Source organism: Cyanistes caeruleus, chromosome 4 (assembly GCF_971803275.1).
Source record: "Cyanistes caeruleus chromosome 4, bCyaCae1.hap1.1, whole genome shotgun sequence".
Lineage (NCBI taxonomy): Eukaryota > Metazoa > Chordata > Aves > Passeriformes > Paridae > Cyanistes > Cyanistes caeruleus.
In genome coordinates this window covers 33,729,174-33,754,607 of record NC_141704.1, presented here as the reverse complement: position 1 = coordinate 33,754,607, position 25,434 = coordinate 33,729,174, and the positions used below count along the sequence as shown (strand labels likewise).

Here is a 25,434-nt window from a genome sequence, read left to right as displayed (position 1 = left end):
ACAGCCTTCCTCCCCTAGAGAAGGTCCTAAAATTGCAGGCTTCTGGCCCAGCTGCACCTTGCTTGGCTCTGCTCAAGCCATCATCTTGAGTTGCTTCCAGAGGAACATGGAGACACCACACTTGTTCCACCAAGGGCCTTTCATTGCAAGCGGTGCAGTTCTGCTCTCTAGGTTATCTGGACAAAGGCCTGACAGCTTCCCGAGGCGCCTGTGAGGTTTTATGTCTCTAAAGGACTTTTCAAGCTCACCTCTGCTTAAGAGCAGCTGCTGGGTGGGATGAATAGAGCTAAGAGAAAGAGGTCAGGTGGGAGGTGGTGGTAACATTCATCTTTATTAGGTAAGAGATGTCAGGAGCCCTGGAACAGGGTTTTCAGACAGCAGATATGTTCTCTGGGGAACTTCCCCACCACCAGTTGCATCTCATATCACAAAGCATCCCTACTCTGAACTCCATGTGGATAAATAGACTTTCTTCACATAATCCATAAAACAATTTCCTCCCACCCACAAACCAAAAAGTTACAGTATATACACACACATATAAAAAAAGTTGTAGGGACAGATAGACAGCAAATTCTTGAACAGTGTAGAAAAAAAACTGGGCAAAGATCCCTTGCTCTGGAGGGGGGAGAGACATACCAGCCATGCTAGGACCCTCGGTGCTTCATGCTGTTCATTACCTGGGTTTCAGCCCAACAGTTTCTCCCAGCTCCTGGCCCAGCCAGTACTCCCTGCAGCCCAGCCCCCAGGGCTCAGACTACCATTAGTGACAAAGTGAAACCTCAGCATCACTGCTTTCCCAAAGCTTTACCTCCCGTTTTACTAAAGCACAGAACTGCCCTAGTGCTGCACGCAGACCTGGAGAAATGCAAGATAACTCAGAGGCTGCCACAGGCAAGGAGTTTCTGTATTTTTAGGAAAAAAAACCTCCATGGCAAGGAAGACAGCACGAGAACCATGGAAGAGGAAGGAAATCAGGAAGAGGCAATATAACCCCCAGAATAGGATCACTGATAAGCTAGGGAATTTGGGAATGAGCAATCAAAATGTGTACAAACTCAAGAGCTGTTCTGCACACTTAGGGTACCTGCTCAAAGCTGAAGCCGCTGCCACCAGAGCATCCCTGCACTGATCAAGCACTCTTGAGAGCAACCTCTTCCCCTCAAACAATGAGCTCCCCTCCCTCCAGCCACCGACTCCAAGGAAGCAAGGGACACCCCAGCCAGTAGGACAGAACTGGCCATTGAAGCTGGGTGGCCACCAGCTATTCCTCAAATAAAAAGTCAGGGAGAGAGGTAAACACACTTTCTGGTCCCCACCCAGCTACAGAACACAATCACTGGGAACAGGCTTTGCTGGGAGATGGGTTTCTCCAGGCCCATCTCCATCTTCTTGAAGCTGGGCAACTCCCAGGACTAGCATTACCTGTGTTCAGTTGCTGTAGCACATGAAATGGCCCTCCCAGATGCCAAAAGACCCTGTGCAAAGGGAAACCACAAGCCTCTTATCTTTCTCCTCTCATTTTGAAGGAGCTCATGCCTCTCTGCAAGAGCTGGATACGTGTGAAAGCTGCTTGCAAAACAGTAAAAATTTGCAGGAGTTGGGCAGTACAGGCTTGATTGGGACAGGATGGCTGTCTGTATCTAAATGCTTCAAGCTGCCAACATGGAGAACATGCCGGCTGCACACATGGAGAAACAGCAATGCCTGCTTGCCAAAGGCTGGTTTCCACATATGCACATGTGAGAGGGCAACTGCTCTGCACTTCTTTGGAGAGATGCAACAGGAAAGGCAGAGAGAAAGAGGGCAAACCGTTCTCTCCCTGTCCCAAATCCACCTCCCACTCCTGGAAAGTCACAGGCAATTCAACACCTGCAAGTCAAACTGCTTGGAATAGCAACACTAACAAAGCTGGGAGACTTGCACCCTGAACCAGTGCCTCCCAAATCTTGCAGGAGTTGTGGAGCAGTTGGAGAAGGTAAGGAGAAACACCTGAAGACAAGTTCTGGGACTGGGAGTTGAGTAAAATTAAAAAAAACTGTTTCTAGAAATTGTTTCTGCATCAACAAAAAGGCACCAGAGAAGCATTCACCCTTCATGCCAAGTGCAGGGCACAGCATGTCCACCTCTGCTGCCACCCAGCACCAGATGTCCGGGAATGCCAAGGTCTTCTACCAGGCTCTGCTTGTTGCAGGCTGCTACAAACCCACCCCCTGCTGAAAACCGGAGGCAGCTATCACAGGAAAAGACGCATGAAGCAGAAGGGAAGGGAAATCTGCTGCGTTGTTCCCCATGTTTTTGTAAAGCCACAAACATTCCTATAAAAAAACCTGTATAAAAACTGTAGAGAAATTTTCCAGGCAGTACTGGCCCCAAGCGATACTCCCAGAGCACCTAGGGAAGCTGGGTCTAGGGGGCTTCAGTTTCCTGACACACAACTCAAGGAAAGCTGGTGCCTTCCCCTCTTTTGGGAACAGCCCTAGGCCCCAGCAGTCACACAGGACAAGGCTTGAACAGATCCTCTGCCCTCCCCAGAGATTTCCTTTCTGCAGAGGTGTTTGGAAAGGGAACAAAATACCCCTGAGGACAGACACGGGATGTGCCACTTCTCTGTGCCGTGGGCTCGTGGGCTTCTCTCCCAAGCAGGGAACGGGTGATTTGTGTCGGGGCAGCGCTTCTCAACAGCCCCAGGCATAGTGACAAAAACCACAACTAGACAGATTCCTGCTGCAGTGCCTGAGAACAAGCAAGGAGGCTAGTAAAGCTAAACCTGGGGCAAGTTTAGAAAAAAATCAAACCCAAAACCCTCCCCCTCCCACCCCATCCTGATCCCACCAGCACAACCCTAACCTAGCATTTTTTCTAAGCTCCAGAAGGGAAGTCCAAGCTGATGCTCAACCAGTCTGTCTTTGCACAAAGGAAACCCATGCCTGCGTTAGGAGGCAGCAATGGCCGTGCCCCCACTGAGCTTGACGATCATCTGCTGGCAGTCATTGCAGGAGCGCTTGTCCCCCACTTTCTCCAGGGTGCGGGCGGCCTCGGCCAGCAGCACCGCCCGCTGGCCCGGCGAGGACAGGAAGGAGAGGGGGAGATGGCGGCAGGCCAACAGGATGGCTGTGGCTCGCTCCCTTTGGCCCGGCAACGTGTCCAGTTCACCTATGGGCAAACAGTAAAGAGAGAAAACTCACCACAGAGCTAGCACCTGCATGAGAAAACCCCACCACACAGGCCCTCCACTGCCACCACCGAGCACAGGCTTCTCTGGCTGGCATCCCCTGGCTGAGCCAAGAGTAGGGGGCACCCTAAGGGCCTTTAGGCTAGCAGAGGAGAACACTCCGAGCTAGAGTCAGGAACTGTCAGTCCTGTCTTCTACAGATACAGGTCCTTTCAGTTCACTTCCTAAGGCTCATCCCAACACTGGCATGCGTATTTGCCCATTCCCATACATCCATCTTTCGGCTCTTCCCTTTAGAATTCCCAACTTTTGCCTTTGCACTGAGTGCTCCTAACCCCAGATGGCCAGGTTTTGTGTACGTGTAGCTTCATGAAGGCAAATGTTTTCCAGTCTGTTCGCCAACACCTCCAGCCCAGGGCTGGCAGCTCATGTTAGCTGGCTTGTAGAGAACGTGGCAGAAGCATTGCCTTGAGCCACAGGCTGATGGGAGCTCATTATCCTGACGCAGCAGAAGACACTGCAGGGTGTATCTATGCCTCCACACTTTGCCCAAGCGTTGCCCCCTCCCAGCCCCACAGGCAGTGGGTCGCTGCCTGGGCCCCAGGGCTGACCTTGCTTGCTGCTCTGGGGCGTGCGCCGCCTCAAGCTGTGTTCCAGCAGCTGGTGGGTGCGGGTCGGGCTGGCACCTGCCATTAGGCGCACGGTGGCCTCGTGGAGGAAGACCTGGAAAGGAAGGCAGGATGGAAGATGAGAGGTGGGCTGGCACAGGGACGATGCTGTGGCTGAGCTGTCACCTCTCAGCCACCACATTTCAAGAGCAGAGCACTGACACCTTGACAAAAACGGAGACCCATTTCCACATTCCTCCCTCATCTTTCCACCTGTCTCTGGGGAATTTGCAGGTCAGGGCAACCATGAGGAAGGGAAAAAAAAAATTGAGACCTAACTGTGAGTGGCCTGGAAAGGGGGAGGATTGAGAGCAGGGAACAGGGCAGAAAAATCCGAGAGCAAACTTTGGCACTGTGGTCCAGGCAGGATTCTTAACCTATGCTGCTAGTGCAGTGCTTTGGTAATAGCATCAAACTTTGAAATCCAGAGTTTGGACAATACCAGGACAGCTCTTGTGTCCAAGTATTAGACTCCCTCTACAGAGGCTTAAAACTAGATGAACTAAATGGGAAATGCCCAGAAAAGCACCTGGAGCTCTACAGATGCAGAAGGCATCTGACCCTTCAGCTACTCAGCAGAGTCAACACAGCTGAGGAAGCTTCCTTCTGCACTCCCCAGAGGGACAGACCCAGTCTGAAGCCACCATAATAGACAGGATGCTGTGGTATTTAGCAATACACACGTGATGGTTTTCTACGCAGAAACTAAAGTGGACACTTCCCCACATCCACTGAACTCCTACGGGAGCCTCCCTCATCACCTACCTACAGAAAGTATGGAGGTTGGTAGCAGAAGAGCATCCCACCCCAAGTATCCAAACCACACAAGCTCACATACACACTATGTTTCCAGGGGCACCAGCTTCCCATCACCCCCAGGGAGGGCTATAGGTGAGCTGGAGGTGGGGCAGGCAGGAGAGGTGGGCCATCACCTTGCGATAGGCGGATCTGAAGCTGTGGGCCAGCTTGCGCAGGCTGCCGAGGTCACGCTGGAAGCCCGTCAGCTCGGGGGCCGAGGCGTGGTAAGTCTCCCCCAGTGCCTGGCTGGCATTCGCCTGCTTCTGCCACAGGCTGGTGCGGAGGGAGAGCAGCAAGTCACAGGCCAGCAGCTGGATCATCTGCAAGAGCCAAGATGCCCAGGCACACACTTTTAGTAACACACAGCATTGGGCAATTAACAAGCTACGTGGCTGCTGACACGGCCCGTGGGAAGGCGGCCACGGCACCTCCTGCCCACCTGGGGGGCTCCCCTGCCCTCCCCCTGCCGTGTCACGCCACCACAATGCACCAAAGACACGGACCTTTGCATTTTCCCCAAGTGGCATCTCTCGACCAAGGTCAAGGAAACGTGCCAAGGGCACATTGCATCAACGTTACATGCCCTTGCCTGCACTTTTCACTGGGATCAATACTAACAAATACAAACTGATCCCAGGGAAACACAGCCTCCTGCAAAGGCCTTCCTACCCAAACGGTGATGCTAACTAGTGGGAAACAGCAAAGACAGCCGTGCTACCTGCAGAGAAAAAAGAGGCAGTCTTGGCACAGCCGACAGCAGCTGCCAAACTACTTTTCCCCATCTGCTGCTGCCCCCTAGCACCGCTCCCAGCTCTGGGAGGGCTCTCTGCCTGTGCTGCTGAACAGAGAGTGCCTCTGTACTGCACTGCAGAAACATTGCACAGTCACTGCCACAACATGCAATGCAACTACAATGCACTACAGCTGCCACCCAGCAACGACGAAAGGGACCAGAACCACGTCCCATATGCCATGGAGGGAAGCTCCAGTTTTACGTAATCCTGGAAAGAAGAGAAACAAGCCCCACACAAACTCAGGAGTAGCACAGCATAGTCACACTTCCATGCTAGAGGATTCAAACATTCATGAGTGTGGCCTGAAACAGAACTTGACTTAGTGATGTCCTGTTTTACAGGTATCACCAGCTTGACCTGGAGCAGAGAGATGGATACTTTCCATCTATGCAGGGCCAATTTCAAACTGGTCAAAGCACCAGAAAGAGGTGACAGCTACTAGAATGAGAGGAGTGAGAGCTGACACCGTGCCCAGGGAGACAACACTGTACTTGTGACTCTGCTCCCCCATACAGCAGAAACAGAGCAATGGCAATGCCCTTTTCAAGGATAGGGAAGAAGTCTCCCCTCTAATCCCATGATACACAGAGTGAATGGAGAATGCAGCTACAACAGGGAAGCGACACACCTGCAGCAAAGACCAACTTTACAAACAAGACAGACCACAGGTTATCCCAGGGCTCATAATGCTTACATTGTTGAGGACGGTGCTGGACATGCCACTGCTCATGTTGAGGCTGTTCCACAAGTGACTGCTGGCCCTCTCACAGTGACCCAGGGAGCTCTGCTGTCCATCTGCCTTCCCAGACAGAGAGGCCTGCATGGCTTTACACATGTAGAAGGTAGCTTTCACCAGGGCATTCCTGAAAGAGAAAGCAGGTTGCTTTCAAGCAATACCATGTCATGCTGCCACAGCATCAGCTTTCACTCTCCCACCTTCAAGGGATATCATCACTCCTTAGACAAAAAAAAGATGGCAATTGTTCCTCACCTACACAGACAGCACAGAGCAATGAGAGAAAGCTGGCAAAGATTCTTTATTGCAAAAGAACAGAGATGGTGACACCATCCTCATGTGAGTTTTGTTTGATTTTGGAAGGTGGGAGACTGTGCAATTAGAACAAAGAAAGCCAAAAGACACCCCTAAAGAAGCAACTATGACTGTGACTTCCAGTCCACAGTTTTACTATCAGTCTGCAAGCCTTGACCTACACATGAACTGCCGAGCACACTGACACTTGCAGAGCACAGGTAGGCGTGACCCTAAGGACAGCATTAGGGGAAGGAGTCACCCCTGTTTAGAAGGAGCAGCAGTTTGAAAAGTCTACGAGGCCTACGCACTCTGACATCTCCAGGGACTTTGGCATGCGCTCCACTTCTGCAAAATGTGACCTCACAGCGGCATCATCCCCTCTGAGCCAAGCGATTGCCATAGCCACGGCCGCTGACCACCATCGGCACACCATGTCGGGACCTGCAAAACAAAACCAGCAGCTGCAGCCCAGAAGAGCACACCTGACTCCCTCACACTTGGAGAGGTGGACAGGTATATCAGGCCCTTGCCAGCACCTTCTGCTGGGATTGATGCTAATGAGCCCAAACTGATCCCACGGGAACTCAGCTGTCCGTGTGAACGCTGAAATGTGCTGCAAGAACACAAAGGAACTTGGCAGCATGCAAACATCCTACATCTGACCGCAAGCAGAGTTTTGGATGACATGTTTGTATCTTGTCAACAAGAGTGTATCCCACCAACCTGTCTCGAAATCTGTTGACTTCCTTCCTGACAATGATCGCCATTCACCACCCCAAAATAACAACTCCACTCATATATACACTCATGATTGGCACTAATCACCATCAAGACAGTACATCAGGTTCCCTGTATAATTTCCTTCATTATTTAACATCCCCTCAGAAACTTCCCAAAGCCTGCTTAGGGCCTATATGTTCTGCTACTCCAATCTGCTTTTTAATTCTATGGCAATACTGACCCAAGCACAGACTTCTCTTTAAGAAAATAATTATTTAGTTTTCCTACTATGTTTGCTCTATACATTTTAGGTACAGCAGTTAGTCTGTGTCTAAAGCTGCACCAGCATCCCAGTGAGCTGCCAGGTGTAGTCTGTACCAACACCAAGCAAAACAAATATTCCAGAAGCCTGTTACCAACCCAGCCCAGATGAGTGCATGGCTCAGAAGGATTCTGCAGCCCTTGCTGTCTCACTAAATGCACACCAAGGGACCAAAACAAGCACCTCCCAATATATGTCCAGAGCTTGCCTACAGCAGAGGCTGCTGGTCCCTCTGGAGATTGAAGAATATATCTGACAGCCACTGTGAAAGTGGGGGCAACCCCATTCAGTAGGTAATTAAGTGGAAAAAAACCCTTCCTGTACTTCAACTGCAATGCTGCTATGTTTGTTTATATGCTCCACCCTTCCTCTCACTTTGCACTGCTAGGAACAAGCTCTCAGGTGACGGCACAGGGTTCAGATTGGAAATAAAATATTGCTCAGCAACACAAATAGCAGCAGTCCCTGGCTGGGCTGGGCACTCAGCATTACAACACAGAGCCAAATTTATAAGCCTTCTTAATCACCTTCTTCCAGTCTGAGCTCTGGTACCACACTGGCATGCAATCAGACCTCACTCCAAGGACTGCATTTCCCCTTGATTAGAGTTTGTGAGGTGGCAGGGAGAGGGAATTTGTATTGGCAGTAGATCCTGCGTATGAAAGAGCTTCAGTTCTGCCAGACTTACCCAGGGCGGACTTGAGTACAGAACTGCTGGCAAAGGGTGGGGCTCCACTTCCCATTGAGTCCAAGAAAGAGTTGAGCAATTTCAGGTACTCCATGGCACCCGAGAATTCACTGAAACAAGGAACAAGGCAGAGCTTTGCTATGCTGTCAAACAGAAGATACCAAGGCACTTCTCATTCACAAGTCATGTTTAAACAGAGCTGACCCACTAGGCCCACAGAAAGTTCATGCTCTACAAGTAACACAACCCTGCTGGACTGAAGAGACCACCCCATGAGTAGAAGTGCAGAGCGATGCTTTGAGAGGAACGGCTTCACATCTCCCCTTTCATGACCACCAGCCACAGAACTAGATTTAACCTCAAGTCTCACCTCAAACATAGACATACGATGCAAGTTAATTACAGGCTTTTTTTCAATCACTGCCTCCAAAAGAGGCTGAACTACACTTCTCTGATTATTTGCATATATGCAAATATGTATGAGTGGAAGTGACAGCATGTTCTCAGCACTGGCCAAAGAAAATAACATATGCAGCAATGACCTAATTTACTGGGACATGCTACAGATGAAGATCTTGAGCTCCCACCCCTAGAGTGGGACAAAAAAGCTAGCTACTTTACTAAATTTAGTCCTTTCCACGAAGAGACAGCACTCCCACAAGTATAGTGACAATCCACCTCCCTTATACAAATCCTGCTACCTTCTCCCAACAGCAGCATCTGATTGCAAGCAATTGAACCAAACTGTTGCTCTCTCTCTGCTAGGAAACAGACGAGACTGGGGGAAAAACTCACAGCTAAAGGTATGATGTTTTTCCTACACAGGTAGGGTTATCTTCCCATCTGAGGCTTTTACCCACACTTTCTTGGGACAAGATCCTTACAGAGCTTCCTATATATATATATATATATATATATATATATATATATGTAACATTTGTCTGACACCAGCATATCTGAAGATCAGCTGCGAACAGTGCTCAATTACTTGCAAAGGCTGGGATCCTGCTTCCCATGGAGTCCAGGAGAAAGTTTGACATGGTTCAATACAAAAAGCAAAAAGCTTTCCATCCTATTTTCCCCTTTAATTTGGTTAAAGAGCTTAGAGACAATGACAATTATGTTCAACATCATCTTTCCTCTTTCCACGTGTCTGTTTGATTCTTTACTGAGGGCAAATAGCACACTCAGTCAGAAGAATACTCATGCACAAAGTAGCAAGCTGGTGGGTTCACTCTCTGACATGCCAGACCTTCACACTCTAAAAGCCCTGGACATGTGTGCTAGTCTATAGAAGAACTAGGTGCGTGCTAATTTTAGTCCCCTTGAACATTAAACTTTTTCTCTGCACAGAAAGTACCAACCATTTAGTTGAGCAATCAACCAGTACTATCTCAGCTAACACCAGAAATCCCCACCACACCCAGGTTCACCTTTGACTTGAGAGGTTTTAATACAAAGAGGCAGAGCTTGCCCTGCTAATAAACTCTGGTGGTCAGGCTAGCATTGTCATTCCAAGCCTTTAACGAGGACTAACCACCCAGTTTTCCCCACAGCACTGGGTCACGAGCTCTGCCTCAGAGCCTGCTGCTGTGGCCAGCAGTGCCCAGAGGGCCACTCATACTCACCATGACTCCTCCTCCTCTTGTCCTGCTACCTCTTTCCTAGTCTGAGGCTTCACAAGTGAATCCACTGCACGCTCTAGCAGGTTCTCACAGAACGCCTGATGGACTTGTGCAATGGGATCCGCTAGAGAAGGATAAACCAAATCATTTAACCTGTGTATCGCCATAGACACCTACCAAAACACTCAGAAAGAAGAATCAAAATGTAGGAAAGAGCATGAGGAAGAATAGTAGAGGGAAATTCTCAAGATACTAATGGAATGATTTAGAGACTAGGTTTTTATGGCTTTTTTATCCTTTTAATCTACCTGTAAAGCTACAGCCTTTGGCCAAAGATCCATCAGTGCTTCGGCCCCTCAGCAAAACAGTAAGGACACTGCTTTGCAGAGGATAAACCTTGGTCACCCAAAGTCACTCCCTGACATTCAGGGCCACCTTTGGGTTGTGCTCCAGCATATAAAATGACAAGCAGTATGACACAGCACAGGATACAAAGGGAGGCAAGCCAGACCCTGCAGGATGAGGAGACATATCAGCTCTTCAGGCCCTCTCACCCATCAGAACCACAAGCAGGGTGGGGATAAAAGAACAAGCTCTCAAACATGACACTGCTTTTGTCCCAGACAAGAGTGGAGGGACTGCCAGGCTCAAAGTCCTGGGATGCCACACACTTGGGAGATGAGCGGCTCTCACCGGGATTCCTTTGTGTGCAGTACAGGCTCTCCTTCGCAGCAGATTTCACCGTCCAGCTTCGCTCCACAAAAAACTTCTGTCCCAGGGGGTGGCACAGCCAACGCAACGAGTCAGGAATGGCACTTCGCTCCGAGCTGCACAGGCTTTGAGCCTGGCTTAGAAAGTAGCTCTGGCAAAAGGAGAGGATAACATTGAGAACAGTATCTAGGGAAAGAGCAGCACCACCAAGGACAAAGATCATATTGTAATTACAGCTTGTATCGTAATTGCAGGTCATATTTTAATTGTAGTGCTATCAGATGGCCTCTCCAAGATACAGCAGTGCCAGCTTCCAGGCTTTCCTAGATCTCTGCTTGAGGGTGTGATCGGGGAAGATAACACAACTCACCGCTAGGAAGCCAAGCTTGCCTCCACAGCGCGTTTTCAAGCCAACTGCAGCCGTCAGGTGGATTTCTGCCATTGTGCTGGGTGGGATTTTTTCTTCTGCACACTCAGCCAGATTCACAGCACACAATGCCATGTGCAAGCCTGAGTAAGCTGAGCTGGAGGGAAGTTTACCTGTACCAGCAGGAGAAGGAAAAGTGTTAATTTTTAATCAGTAGTACCAGCTACTAAATACTACCATCATTTGCAGGGCTGCTATCATAAAGAAACAAGAACCTGTTGACATGAGAAGCTTACACTGCTGTTGCTTCAGCTGTTCTTACAGAGTTCTTTTATCGCATGAACCTGTTATGTTTTAGTAAGTGGTTCCTAAAATTTGTCAGGCTAATTTCTAACAGCAGCCCTCCCAGAGGACAGAGGCTGTAGTGCTCTCCCTGTATGTTCCAGGATTAGCTCTGAGTCTTCTGATTCAGGAGAACCAGGCACAGCACATCTGCCACCTCTGCTCCCACCTGTTATGTGGAGCTGATGGAGCTTGTGATACGCTAGGGCCGCATCCCGAGCGCTGGTCTTGGCCTCATCCTCGAATCCTGCAGTGGCCTCCCTTGCCCGCCACTGATGAGAAGTCCTCTTCAGCAACCACCGCACCAGTGCCAGCTTCTGCAGGCTATAGCGGATCACATTCCAGGACAGGCTGCAGGCCAAGTCCAGGCGGGAAGCAGGCAGTGCTCGTCCGAGTACTGACAGGCAGGTCTGCAGGTTTGACGCAGCTGCAGCAAAATCACCCTGCAAATAGCACAACGAAAGTTTCAGCAACAAAAATCACTCTCAGAGACACTATGGGACTTCCTTGGCACTGGGAGCAAGAGAAACTGATGTGCAAGTCAGGACAAGATCTTTAGCAGAGGAACATCAGCACAGAAACTGAAAGCGTAACAGCAGTTTAACACCAGCTTGAAATCTGGCCCTAAACAAACTTTCTACACATGGTTCTGATCCTGCATTGCTTGTAAGACACATCAGCACTAGATGAAAAGTTTCCTGCCTCGTCAAGTACCATAGAAATTTCAGGGTTCCCGTATCAAAAGCCAAATGTTTCCTCAACAATAAAGAGGATTTCCAAGAGGCTGGAGGACAGCAGACAGACAGACACAGCAGAGGCCAGATTCTGGACAAAACCCAAGATGTTGAAGCCAAAAATTGATACAACATGCAGTAGCTAGCAACAAGGATAGAAGTTAGGAGCCTCTTCCACTGCTTCCATGCCTCACTAACTTAGGCTGAGTAGGACAGTAAACTGCTCAGAACAACCTGGCAACAGCTTCTCTGAAATCACACAGGATGATCCACTCAAGTAATACCATCCTCTTGCAAGTGCCAAGCCACTGCCTCATTGGGAAACATTTACCCACAATACCATCTGAAAGATGCATTTGATGCAAAACAACGAGTCAACTTTACCCGTGCCAAATCCAGGTCCGCTTGCTTGCGGTGCCTCCAGAAGGTGACCGAGGACCTCGAGTGCAGCCGGGTCACCGGCTCTCCGTGCACAAGGAGCTTTATGAACACACTCAGAACAATCACTCCATTCACAAGCCACAGGATTAGGGTGGGCATCATCCAACCGAACCAACCAGCTGCATCTACAATGGATATCCCAAAAGGGATAATTAAAATCTAACCTGGGCACTGGCAACATGAGCGTGGACCCTGAAGGATGTCTTGCTATGCTTGCCACATGTCTAATCAGCTTTTGCAAAGAATGCAGTTCAATCAGGAAACAGCTATACTAACAACCTCTTCATCCAAACTCCAACCCTCAACATTCCCAACTAAATGATTATTTCTACAAGACTGATGTATAAAAAAAAAAAAATGAATCAGCACTTAGTTTTCCAAGAGCTGTCTTCTGACTCTTCTGCAAGACACACCCACAGGTATTCAATACTCCAGTATCATTTTCTAATCTTAGTTAAATTTACAAAGCGACAATGAAGAACCATATTCACCAGTGAGGAAAACAACCACATGCCTACAGCATCCCCCACCCTCTCCTAAGCTGTACTTTTAACTATGAATTTTATGGAATGAGTGTGTCAACAAGCCAGTTGCAAGACTCTGTAGCAACAGTGCAGTAATACTTTATGATTAAGTGACAAAAATCAGTTAGTTACCTTAAAAACAAATATAAAGTGAACACCCCTCAAAGACTGAAAACAAGAGGATGCCCTGAACTACTTTTCAAGGGTCTATGCCAAAAGCTCAGGCTGCTGGCCTACAAATAGGTGCCACCTCAACCTCACCACGCTGAGCCATGGCTGGTTTTATGCAAGAGCACTGGATGTGAACTGGAGCCATAGCCAGACTGGCCCTCCTTCCGTGCCCTGCCCTGCAGTTACTGCCCCTCCCCACCCATTAAACAAAGGTTGTACAACTCCCAGAACACACAAACCCATCCTGCTGAACCACAGCCGCTGTCCACCTCGTGACCAGCAGCCCTCACAGCTGCAGGTGGCTTCCAGGGAGAAGGTGTAAGGTGGGACATTCTCTGTGGCCCAAACTATCCTGGTGTTTTACCTGACTCAATCGTCAGCACGTTCCTGCCGGAGCCGTGGCGCACCAGGCTGTCGGAGTCGGGGGTTCCTCGGGCGTCCAGGAGGGATGTCAGTGGATTGAAGGAAAGGCAAAGGAATGTGAGAGCACAGAGGAGTATTCGAGAGCGATCCACCATACCAAGCGCCACAGGAGGAGAGTCAGGCTCATCTTTAACCTTCAAGGGAATAGGAATGGAGAGAAAAAGGAGAAAAAAAAACAGTGCTTACCATTCTGGAGCATAAAAAATGTTAATGCCAAGGAAGGGATGGAGAAGGAGAAATAGAACATGTATAAATTTGCTTTTGATCTCCAAATGAGCAAGAACTCCAGTAAAGCTTTTCTTAGCTTAGTAAGATAAGGCTGAATTATTTGACTGCATTCTACTTCCTTCTGTGCCCAGCCATTTCAGAAACTGTATCCCTGGGTTAGGCAAGGATTAACCTTTGCTGCCCCTACTCTTTTGAGGATCTCCCAGAAAACCCACTTCTGTGATATCCACAAAACAAACCCGTAAGCCAAAGACAGCTAACAGCTTTTTGTTATTCTGATTACTTATGATCTCATTACCCACAACTGATGTCACCATCCATTTTTCCAAGTTCTCCTGGTTTACTCACTGGACATATATATTCTGGAAAGCCAAGGGTACCCTGGGTAATGAACAGGTGCTGTAAGTCCACAGAGACTGTACAAGATAAGCACAGTTCTACCAGCAGCTAAGGCAGGACTCAGGTAATACAACTCAGGAAATAGTCTCAATATTTCAAGAAAGATAAAACATACATATGCACCTTCTTCATCCTTACAAAGGATCTCTAAGCCCTAAAAATCTGCTTGCCAGATGTCTGCTGGTTCTACTCTTGAGAACAAGAAGAATTTAAATTCTAAACCTTACGTATCCTGAAGGAGACACCCTGAATTTGACACTTAAAGTCACAAATACCTTTGCATCATCAAGGAGCGGGCTTCCTGGCTCTGAATCAATGGAATAGGGAGAGAAGCCAGCCTGGGATCCTGAATCAGAGGCTGGAGGAGACATCAGCAGCACGTTCTGGTTGAAGTCATCTATCTTCAGATCTACATCATTGTCAACCAGACTGCTCAGGTCAATGCCCTTCAACAGCTCTGAAAAAATCAGAGTGCATTATGTACAAGTTTCTCCATCCTGACTCCTGTTAGTAGCTCTCAGATTGGCTCTGTCATCTGGAGTAACACTGGCCACTATCAACACAACCTCTGTCAAGGATAAGAAACTGTAAGATACATCCTACAACCATGCTGACTGCCTCCCCTCTGCTACAGAGCCTCCACAACTTACTGTTTTTTTGGTTAGCCAGCTTCAGAACCATGTTCTCCTGCCTCAGCTTATGGTTAGCCTGCTGCAGGTATTTAATGTAGTCAATAGCTTTTCTCAGGACTCCAGACTTGTGCATCTGTAAGGAATTAAATGTACAAAAAGCAGTTTATATTAAGAGTATCAAATGATCACTCTTGCCTGTAGGAATACCACAACTCTTTGTATCATGTGGTGAAAGAAAAGAGTATAAAGGACCTCTCAGCAGCTGCAAAAGAACTGTTAGCAGAGCATGCTCTGTGGGCAAGGCATCAAAGATACACAAGGATGAGGTCTTTCCAAGATCTTGTTAAAAGAGTACAATGGAAACAGATTAACATCCAAACTACAATGCAGTTCACACCTAGGTTTCAGCCAGAAATAATCCTTTGAAAGCACCAAAGTTTGTAAATGAAGTGGATCAGTTCGGGGATAGAACAAGATGCTGCCTAATCACTGCTACATTCTGAGATAAGTAGTTTCCCCCTTGCCTTGCTTAGCCATCTCCATGCAAATCCTTCCTTCCAGCAACATTTATCCTTCCAGCAAAGTTTATCTTCTAAACACAAGCCAAAAGTACTATGAAGCCACTGCACACTACCCATGTCTTTAAAAGCTTCCACTTCCAGCAACAGGAGGTGACTTCACTAGAGCAATTATTAGTGCAGTAGTCACAGAAGGTATCAAGAATACTACTGCCTGCCTCACCAGCATGAGATAAAGCAAGCTGAACAAACCCTGAATATTTGGTGCAAGAAAGCTTCCAGTATTTGAGCAAGCAAGAGTTTTTACAGCTCATGTCTAAAGGAAATAAATTGGAAAGCTCTGTAAACCCTCATCCTTACTGCAGTCACATGGAAAAGGAAACTCAATTGAAGCAAGATCTGGCAGAGTTATCAAAACATCCACTTGGATATTCTACCTAGAGGGCCTATTTTAATTTAGGCCTAAAATAAGAACAAATGTGTAAGGTATAGCTTATTTTCAAGAAACAGTACCACTAGCATAGTAAAGTCAGTATTTTACAGAAGACACTTTGTGAATACAATTACTGAGCACAGATGATTCTCACCAGTCTTACCCCAACACACGTGTGCATGCTACTCACAACCACATGTACCCAAATGCTTCATTTGGTAGAGCAAATGAGCACCTGAAGACCAAGTATTTATGACACCACATTTGCACTTATTCCCCATCTTTACCTTGGCATCTGTCCCCATGACAAGGTCCTTCAGCTCAATGATTTTGTCATTTATGGATGACCGGTAGCGCTTTTCAATGATGTTGTGAGTTGTTCTCCTCTCTCCTTCTTTAGGTGGTTCAGGTTGCTTGACACCCCCAGGAACTTGTTTGATAGGCACTTTTTCTTGTCCCACCATCACCGGCATTGTGGTCAAAATGGTCCCATTGCTCCCAACCAGGGTCTACAAAGACCACGCGCAACAAGTGTCAAGAGCAATCAACCAATTCAGTTAAGAAAGAAGGAGTAAACAAAGAAGAATCAGGAAAAGTTGGTACAGCTGAGAAAATGTTTGAGATGCCAAATTCCTTCCATCTTTCTTAGCTGGCACAAGCATTGGCACAGCAACACAGGAAAAATCTGTCGCCCTGGCTCCTACAGTGGCCACTGTGGAATAAGAACATCTCTTGTTCTCCAAGCGCACCAACACTTCTGCCAATACTATGCTCTGTTCATCCACTTAAATAGAGAAAGGGACTAAAGCTCCTCCTTGTTCCTACAGCTTTACACTCCAAGTCTCCAAATCCACCTTTTCTTTGGACAAATAATCATGAAAACAACAGCCTACACTACTTCCAATGACACAAGTAATGACAGTGCTAGAAATTATCCAACCATGAAAAAACAACCTTTGGCTTGAGGAAAGCAGTTCAAATTGATTTGAATTTGATTAAATGAAGGAAAAAAAACCTCAAAAGCTATAAAGCTGCCTTAATATGAGGAACTAAGACTAATGAGTGATATACAGCAGAACGAAAAGCTCAAACTTGGGCATCTAGATGTAGGACAGACCATCTACAGCAAATTAAAGCAGTATGTCTTCAGAGATAAAATATGATGAATCCCACTAGCACAGTTGCACAGAGGGGCTCCTAGGACAGCTGCAATGAAACAAAGTTTAGACTGCTTAATCCAGCAGAGCAAGATTTAGAAAAGCACAAGTGTTCTCTGAAGTACACCAAGGATCAGGGAAGCAAGTAGCTATGGAGAGTAAGAGTTATTTCTGTCAAAAGACAGACATATTAACTAGCCTAGAGAGCAAAACATGAGAATAAACTAGTCATTATCAATTTCAGGAACAATTTTGACTCTGAAATAGTCTTCTAATTGGGATTAGACCAGAAATTAATTTAGTTTCACTTCAAGTTGGAACTTGACAAATAAGTGAATTTAAGTCTTATACTTTTCCTTGGCTAATATCCACCTAATTTCAATGTGTTCAAACATGCCCCAGATAGACACAACCTCATAAGCCTCAAGTTGTGTGAAAACATCATCTAAAAGCAAGTAGATTAATTGAAGATTTTAGCCTGGCTACTAATAAGTATCTAAGAAGCATACCATGCTATTGCAAAAGAAGTCAAAATTCGGGTCCACACTGACAAGTTTATCTCCCTCCAGTAAATATTTATACAAAGATATCTGTTTAGAACAAACAAGATCATAATAAATGTTTCTTTGGGGGCATACATTTCTAAGACTTGATTAGAAATGGAGGCCATGAAGCATAAATGCCACCTCCCACGATTCTAACAAATCCTTCCTGCAAACACCCTCTGAAAAGTAGTGTAATTAGTTGTCACATTTAATATATTACTATTAGACACTACTGAGGGGCAAGAGGAAGTTCCACAGGTACTCTGAGCAAGTTAGCTTTTGGCTTCAAGTTAAAAACTAGACTGAGTTTTTAGGTCATATTCCTCTCCCTGTAGTACCAGAAAAAGGTAAACAGAAATGTGCCCTTGGTCTTTGCTTACTGGCCATGGGAAGGCTGCCAAACAGTACAATCTGTGTGTTTAGCCTTGACAGAAACAGGGTATTAGTCGCCCTGCATGTGTGTACAACAGCCTTCAAAACCCCTTCTTGTCTGTGCCACTGCAGAACACTAAAGTACAAATCTCTTCCGTGCATTAACAGAAAAGGACATCAGTGAGGAAAGGGATGGAAGGACATCCACAGGGTACCTGCAGAGCTGTGGTCTGAATGGGAGCAGTGAGTGCTGTCAGTGCTGGGTTCTGTACTGCAGCCATAACAGGATTGCCATCTGTTTTCAGGGTTGTCAAGACCAGGGAATCCGTTTTTATGATCTGAGGCTGGACGAGAACCTAGGTTGCAAAGAGTTACAGGTGAAGAGGAGAGCAGGCACATATTTCCCTGCTGATCTCAGTAGCCAGAGGTAAGCACTGACAGTTGTAATAGCTTTACAACTCAGTGGTTGGCAAAAGAGCAGGGTATTTCTTTGACTTGCACCCTGAATCACCTGGATGCTTTCCGTCAGCCCCAGTGCAAACTCTGAGCAGGAGACGGTCTGAACCGCACGGGATAGAGTGGGGCAGAGGAACCACCAGGACAGTGGTTTTCAAATCAGTCACCAGAAGTAAACAAGTATGTAAAAACACAAAAGAGCTGATGGAAAAGCTGTTTTCCCCTCTCCAGTTACACCTATAATTAGCTCTCTACATTAACTGTCTGAGTATTCAGTCTAACACAGCTAGGACATTCTGCTTTGACAAACACCCATAGTAGCTTCTCCCTGCAATTTCACTGAAAGGATCTGTACCTTTAACATCAAGCAGACCAAAATCCACTGTAAATTATTTTGCTCTTATTTCCTTCAAATAAGAAATAAGTGCAAATAAGTCAAACTTATTTGCTCTTATTCAACTTTCAAGTAAGTCTTGTTGACTCTCTGAGAACACCAGAGATGGCACAGTACAACTCAGCCATAGTAATTTTGTCACACTGAATCTCATAGACAAACATTTTTTTTTAATACAACAAAGATGCACAAGAGTGAAAAAGTCATATGGCACTGTAACAGTAAAACTATTTAAAAAAACAAGACAGAAGAATTAGAAGAACACATTTCAGTATCAACTAGTCATTATAAGATGTGGTAGAGGGGATGGATGTGCAAAGAAGTAAGCAAAAGTCAAAGAAATCCCGTTCAAGTAAAGTTTCCAACTGGGTTTGGCAGTACCAAGTTAAAAAAAATATTTTAGACTGCGTTTAGTTACTGTTTTACTGAAAACAGTTGCTGAGCATTGCCCAGAAGTCACATTACATCTCACAACAGGGACTCTCCCACATGACCTGCATAAAGTAGAATGCTTCTGGGACACAGGGTGGTTAGAAATACCCCTCAGGTTTAAAAACCTTTGCAATCCTAGCCAGGATCACCAGCCCTACAGCTTCACCACTTTTCCCCAGGCAAGCCAGGGGACCAGACCCACGAAAGCACTTCCTTGTTCTACTGGATCCCTGCATCGTTCTGCACTTTTACTTACCGGAACTTGCTGGACCTGTGGTGCAGCAACAGTCTGGACAGTGGCTGGTGTTAAGGTCTGGATGGTGCCGTTGGCAGCCTGCGTCAGCACTCGCTGGGCCTGCACCGTCTGCACCTGCTGCTGGATCGTAACCGGCTGAACCTGCGAGGACGTCACCAGGCTCTGCACTTGGGGCTGGAGAACTGAAAAGCAGAAGGGACGTCAGAAATGGTTGAGACACGCATCTCCCTCCTGGAGCCTGGAAATGCTCCTAGCATCACTCCTCTTCTTCCCAGAGCTTCTCAGTAGGCGGCATTCATCTAACACATCCCACATGCTGGGAAGCTTCCAGCTGCTTTGGTGCCCCCTGCAAGAGGACACTGCACCTAGAATAGCAGCTTTCCAGGAGGCACAGAGGATCAGCTAATAGAAAATAAAGCCAAAACCCCTTAGTCTGATAGCACAGGACTCTGCTTCAGTGGCATGATACAGGACATCCAACCTGCACTTTCCCACTCCCCTGGTCTTGGTGGACCATAGGATCCTATCTGTTACATAAGGACTCAAGACCTACTGAAGAGAATGAAGTCATCTAGCATTCACAAAGGAAGATCGCTGAATATTCCTACAGGTGTCTCTGCTCAGTGCAAGTACTGAGCTCCAGAGTTTGGTAGATAAAATGTGCCTTCATTCCAGACTGCTGTGTGGGACAGACTGGATCTGCCCAGTGCACCCACCAGTGGGAGAACAGGGTTGCCAACAATGGTGTTGTAAGACCTCTTCTCTCAAACCTCCCAAGAGAAATAGGGCAGAGGGCCAGGCCAGAGGAGAAGAGCAAGACAACAACTAAGGTCACACAAAAACACTTAGGATCCCGTTCCTGACAATTTCTCATGCTCCCCCAACTCCAAAGCCACACAGGTACAAGAAGGGACACCCCACAGGCAGCATCACAAGAAAAGCATCATCAGGGTCATCATGACTGGAGGTGCATTTGGAGATTGAACATAGATACCATTTACTGCAAGTGCACCAGGCACATCCACGGCCTGAGCATCCTGGAATCTCCTGTGCACCAGGCACACTTGTAACCTGAGCACTGCAAGCATTACCTTGGAAGCTTGTGGCTGCATTCTGGTAGATGACTGGCTGCTGGATAATCCTGGTCTGGGGAGCAGAGCTGAACGTTGGTGTAATCATGACAGCCTGCTGCTGGAGCTGGGGCTGCACTGAGGGCCGTGGCTGCAGGACAGGAGCTGAGCGTGGAGGGGCTGGAGGTGTTGTCTGCGCTGCTTTCACCGGCAGGCTCTGGAGCTGGGGGGATGCAGCGGGTGGCGGGAAGGTTTGCAGCTGCACCTGGCTGTAGGGCCGCTGCAACTGCGGCTCCAGGGTCCCACTGCTGCTGCTGCTGCTGCCACCCTGGAAGGTGCTGCACAAGGGATCCGAAAAGAGGTCTGGAAAGTCTCCTGCCTGGTTACTGACAAACTGCAGCATCTCTGTAAAACAGAAGAAAATTTGTTCAACGCTATTTTGTTGCCTACATACTTTGACACCTGGCATTACCATCATGGAATGATTGTGTGTGTGCACAGAAGGGAGCTCTGGTCCTTCGAAACCTTCAGAGAACACATCACACCACTGTGACACCTCCAGAGAGAGACCAGGACGTGGCCAGGACTGCTGCTGCTGTTCAGGGCTAAAAGTAAGACCCTCCCACAACACTTTTTCAGACAAGATCCAAGCACAGACTAGACCTTAAAGCCATCTCCAAAATATATATAACTAAAATATTAGAGTCTTGTTCCACCACTCCTTCAGTCTAACCCTTGCAGAAGGCAGAAACCAAGCACCTCCACAATTCCAGCACAAACCACTCTCTCACCCAACTTTTGAGAGCTTTCAAGTCCCCCTACCTGTACTGCCCCACTGAGTACCTGGAAAAGGAAGAGATAGGATAAAAATTAATGTTCTCTTTATTTTACTTACAAGCATAACAAAAACTGGGGGAAAACCTTGAAAGTAAACACCATTTCATAAAAGTGTAGCAGGATAAATCTATACATGTGTTTAAAACATCAGAATAACTTTTTCTGTTGGTTTTCTGCCTGCAATCACTGCACAACAGGTTCTCCCCATCCCACCTTCTCCAGGATTTTATGAATCCACATCAAGAGGCTCCTACTGCAACCCTATAGGCCCTACCCTGAGAGGTGAACATTTTATAACCAAGAGATTGTTGTTCATAAGAAGAGCTTCCTCTTCCCTCCATCCTATCCAATTTAATCCAATTAGGCACCTTAAGACATATGAATGCTTTCCCTGATTTGTTTGCAGGCAGTGGCATGAGGAATCAGACACTCTTCCCCACCCCAGGACCTGCCCATGCTGCACTGGCTCTTCCATGGTTTTCTGTACAACCTATTCATTTTTTTCTGGAAACAGGAAAAGAGGGGAACCACAACCTAAGAGAGATTATAACAAAACAATAAATATGGATCTAGGAAACAAAAAATATATTTTTGATTTATAGGAAAAAATACGGCAAAGGGCTACTTACACCAGGACCTTTCTCACTCCCAAACCCCAAAGGATGTCGCTGCTGTGATTTATGAAGTAGGTCTGAAGCAGTGAACTTTTGACAAGAAGTTTCTATAGATTATGTCCCAGCAATAAGAGGGCTATTAATTTTCACAGCTCTCTGAAATGCCACCCACACATTATCCAATTAATTTGTCTGACACTCCTTTGTCTGAAGCAGAGCAAAGGGATGAATCCTCCTCCAAGCCTCTTGCTCCCTCAACACACATTTCGACATACTTGTGTGATACCACTACTCTTCCCCTTCAGTAGCAATCCCTCCACACCCTGACACACATTTAAGCATTGTCCATGACCACTGCTCTCAAGAACTAGAGTCTATTGGAGGGAGGAGCCTGGGAGGAGATGTGTCCTCCTGACCTGTTCATAACCTGATGCTAAGTGGGGATGCACAGCTCCCCCAGCATGAGCCACCCTTGGGGACCAGCTGGACCAAACCCTTGTCTCCAGTCCTCACTAGAGGAATGAAAGATTTATTTTTTTTTAATGTGTTGCCTTAATTGGCTTTCACAAAGCATTAGCAGAACAAGGAGGGCTGTTTCAAGATTAACATCTAGATGGATATTAAACAGCTCTTCACATTCCAACTGACCATCCCAAATAACCCTCACCATGATAAAACTGATAACCCAAACTACTTCCCAAACCCTGCATTTGATGGTATTGCTATTTCACTATCAAACAGCACAACTGCAAGTAGGGAATAAACATAAATCAGATGAGATTTGCTCTGGGAGATTGAATTCCCAGCATAAGAACAAAATTTCTAGCACTGTGTTTTAAAGAATGTTGTGTTCAATGCAGCAGATTTAATATCTTATTTTAAAAACTACTCCTGCTCTCACAAGTTAAATCACATCTTTATGACAGATTTAACTTTGACTAAATACAAAAAGTCTGAAGCTTAACTTTTAAGACTGCCAGGGGATCAAACCCACCTCTTTTAAAGGGCTCAAGAGCTTTCCTAATAACAATACACAAAAAATTAAAAGCAAGAGACACAGCCAACACCCAAAATCTAAATCTCTGCTTTTTGAAACATCTTTGCCTACCCAGAAATCAGAATATCTACACTCACTGTGAGAAACCTCAGGTGCTTCTGGAGCCATCAGTGATAAACCCAGTGTCACCAGAGCACCTGAAACAACCCCAACCCAACCCAAGGCTAAAAAATGTCAACAAGGTATTACAAAACCAAACTGAGCCCACCAAGGGCTTCTACCGCTTTCATCAGCCCAGGGCCTGAACACCTGGCAGAAAGGCAAGGTCTGGGCTTCAGCAGCCTCTCCCAGGCTGTGGCTCAGCTCTTACGGAACAGAGGTTGCTCTTCCTCACACTCCTGGAGATGCTGTACTCTTAGAAACAGAAAGCAGTAGAGATCCCAACCTCAACAGCCTCCATGTCCTGAACCCTGATGTGCTTTGACCTCCAGCTGATTCAAACCTCATGCTCCCACGTTACCCAGCAGTGCCCTGCCAGCAGGAAGATGCCCATGGCTGGTGGAGGAGCTTGTGCTGGAGCAAGAGGCAGAGCCTTTGGGCTCAGCACTGGAGCCCCCTGGCCACCCTCGTGCCCTGCCTTGAAGGATGATCCCAGTGAACACTGGCATCCCAGAGCACATCCGCCACAAAAAAATAAAAATCCACACAACAGGCGGTGAGGAGCGTTCAGTCTGAATGGGAGAGGAACACCCACAAGACAACTTAAAGACCAAATGAAAATCGTTGCAAAATTTCAAACCCCGAGATGAATCCATGCTGGAGCACAAAAAAAAGCAGGATTGTCACGTATCTTCCCCCTGCCTTCCCCAGGAAAATCCACCCCTGGAGGTGGGGAGGAAAGTGAAGCTGTTTTCCTAAGTTACTCATCGCTCTGAATCACACCTCCCAGGGCACACCTCAGCTCAGAGCCATTGCTGGGTTCATCAATTCGTCTCAGTTTCCGTATGGAACCTGAGAACTCATTACGTGGTGGTGCTTAAACAGCAGCAAACATCACCTTCAATGTGCACTATCAAACTTTATGAGCAATAAATAAGCCCATTGCACTCTCATAAGGTTCGCTCTTCTTTCACAGCAAAAGAAAAAAAGGAGTATAAATTTTGCCCCAAGCTATGTGGCAACTCAGTGTCAATTTGAAACCTAAAAGTACTGGTAAAATTTTATCTCCCAGCTGCTAAACAAGGATATTTTGGACACCCCCAAAACTGAGCTCTGTTTAGGATTACAGCCCAGCAGAGCAGTGAGCTAAAGCAGGAGCTCATCTTCACCAGCCTACAGCACAGACCACACCGAGAAATGTCATTTTAAATGGGGTTTTCGGGAGCTGCTTGGTGTCGCCAAAAATACACAGAAAACAGGCGTCACACGCAGGCGCTTCATTTTGCTGCACTTCGGTGGAAAACAGGGGTTTTCTCACAGGTTTGTGCCGTGCCAGCGATGCAGTAAAGTTTTAGGAGGACAGGGAAAATGGGAAATGTAAGCAGCTAGAGCTGTTTCGATGCGGGAGGGCTCGGAGGCTCGGCCTGCCAGGGGCAGCAGCGGAGGCACAGCTTCAGCCACCGCTTAGCGCCTACTTTAAGAGAGCCACGAGGAAACAGGAGGGGAACGTGGGCAGCGCCGCTTGCCCCGCGGCTGTGCGGCAGGAGCAGCTCCGGACACACGGCCAGCACCTTCCCCGACCCCTTCCCGCGACGGCCACCGGTGCAAAGGTGGGCTCGGACCCCCACATCGCCACCGCCTTCCTGCGGCTACGGCCTCCGGGCGTGGGGCAGCTCCACGACAGTCGCTCAGAAGCGCTGCCCTGGCAGGGGAGACACGCGTGGCCGCCGGCCGGCCGGGCGAGCGCTGCCCGGCGGGACGCGCTCCGCAGCCCCGCCTGCACCCACCCGGGACGGGCTGGCAGCCCGCACGGCGTGGGAAGCGCACCCACCCCGAACACTCCAAGAGCACGGTCCGAGGAGCGCCCACCCCCGCCTCCCGGCCCGGCAGCCGCGGGGAGACCCGAGCGCTCCCCTCACCACGCGTGGGGAGCCCACGCGCGCCGTCTCCACCCCACCCCCCCGCTCCTTCGCGCGGCGCCTACCGTCGATGTCGCCCAGGGTGAGCTCGTCGCCCAGCTCGGTCAGGGTGTCCATGCTCTCGGCGGCCAGCTCGCCGCCCTCCATCGCGCAGGGCCCGCCGCCGCCCCGGGCGCTCAAGCGGAGGCTGCTGCTGCTGCCGCTGCCGGCGGGCGCCGCCGACCCCGCGCCATCTTGGGCCGGCCCGCGGCCCCGCCCCCGCGGCCCCGGCGCGCGCGCCCCCCGCGGTTTGTTGTCAATGAGACCAGGTCGCCCCCGGCCAATCGGCGGCCGCGGCGGCGCGTGGTGTGATGGCGCGTCAGCGATCAGCAGCTGCATTAGCATAGCCCGCCCCGCCCCCGCCGCGCGCAATATTCATGAGAGGGCGGGGCCTCGCCGCGCGTGGGAGCGGCACCGCCGCCGCCGCCGCCCACGGGAAGC

At 48.1% G+C, this 25,434-nt stretch overlaps 1 protein-coding gene across 4 annotated transcripts; it reads right to left on the bottom strand.

Annotated features, from left to right (window-relative positions):
- Positions 1-312: 312 nt before the first annotated feature.
- On the bottom strand, positions 313-25,248 carry SREBF2 (sterol regulatory element binding transcription factor 2). Of its 4 annotated transcripts, XM_086885761.1 has the most exons (20): positions 25,020-25,194; positions 21,251-21,271; positions 20,450-20,833; positions 19,359-19,540; positions 18,036-18,176; positions 16,034-16,255; positions 14,814-14,928; positions 14,439-14,620; positions 13,478-13,670; positions 12,362-12,543; positions 11,413-11,686; positions 10,905-11,074; positions 10,517-10,685; positions 9,827-9,947; positions 8,199-8,308; positions 6,777-6,909; positions 6,130-6,298; positions 4,776-4,961; positions 3,787-3,898; positions 313-3,156 (listed from the first exon to the last, which is right to left on the bottom strand). In XM_086885761.1, the coding sequence occupies exons 1-20, from the start codon at positions 25,099-25,101 to the stop codon at positions 2,936-2,938; spliced, it is 3,369 nt and encodes a 1,122-aa protein (XP_086741887.1). In that variant the 5' UTR covers positions 25,102-25,194; the 3' UTR covers positions 313-2,935. The 4 variants fall into 4 exon arrangements, with proteins under 4 accessions (XP_086741887.1, XP_086741888.1, XP_086741889.1 ...); XM_086885762.1 differs by lacking the exon at positions 21,251-21,271 and having other exon boundaries at positions 25,020-25,216; XM_086885763.1 differs by lacking the exons at positions 16,034-16,255; positions 18,036-18,176 and having other exon boundaries at positions 25,020-25,159.
- Between the last annotated feature and the right edge of the window lie 186 nt (positions 25,249-25,434).

Bases quoted from the DNA above. Each gene is read 5' to 3' on its own strand.
- SREBF2 (XM_086885761.1), bottom strand. From the start codon at position 25,101: ATGGAGGGCGGCGAGCTGGCCGCCGAGAGCATGGACACCCTGACCGAG. The intron at 21,272-25,019 runs GTAGGCGCCGCG...TTCCTTTTCCAG, and splicing joins CACCCTGGGCGACATCGACG to GTACTCAGTGGGGCAGTACA. The intron at 12,544-13,477 runs GTAAAACACCAG...TATCCATTGTAG, and splicing joins CGTGCTGACGATTGAGTCAG to ATGCAGCTGGTTGGTTCGGT.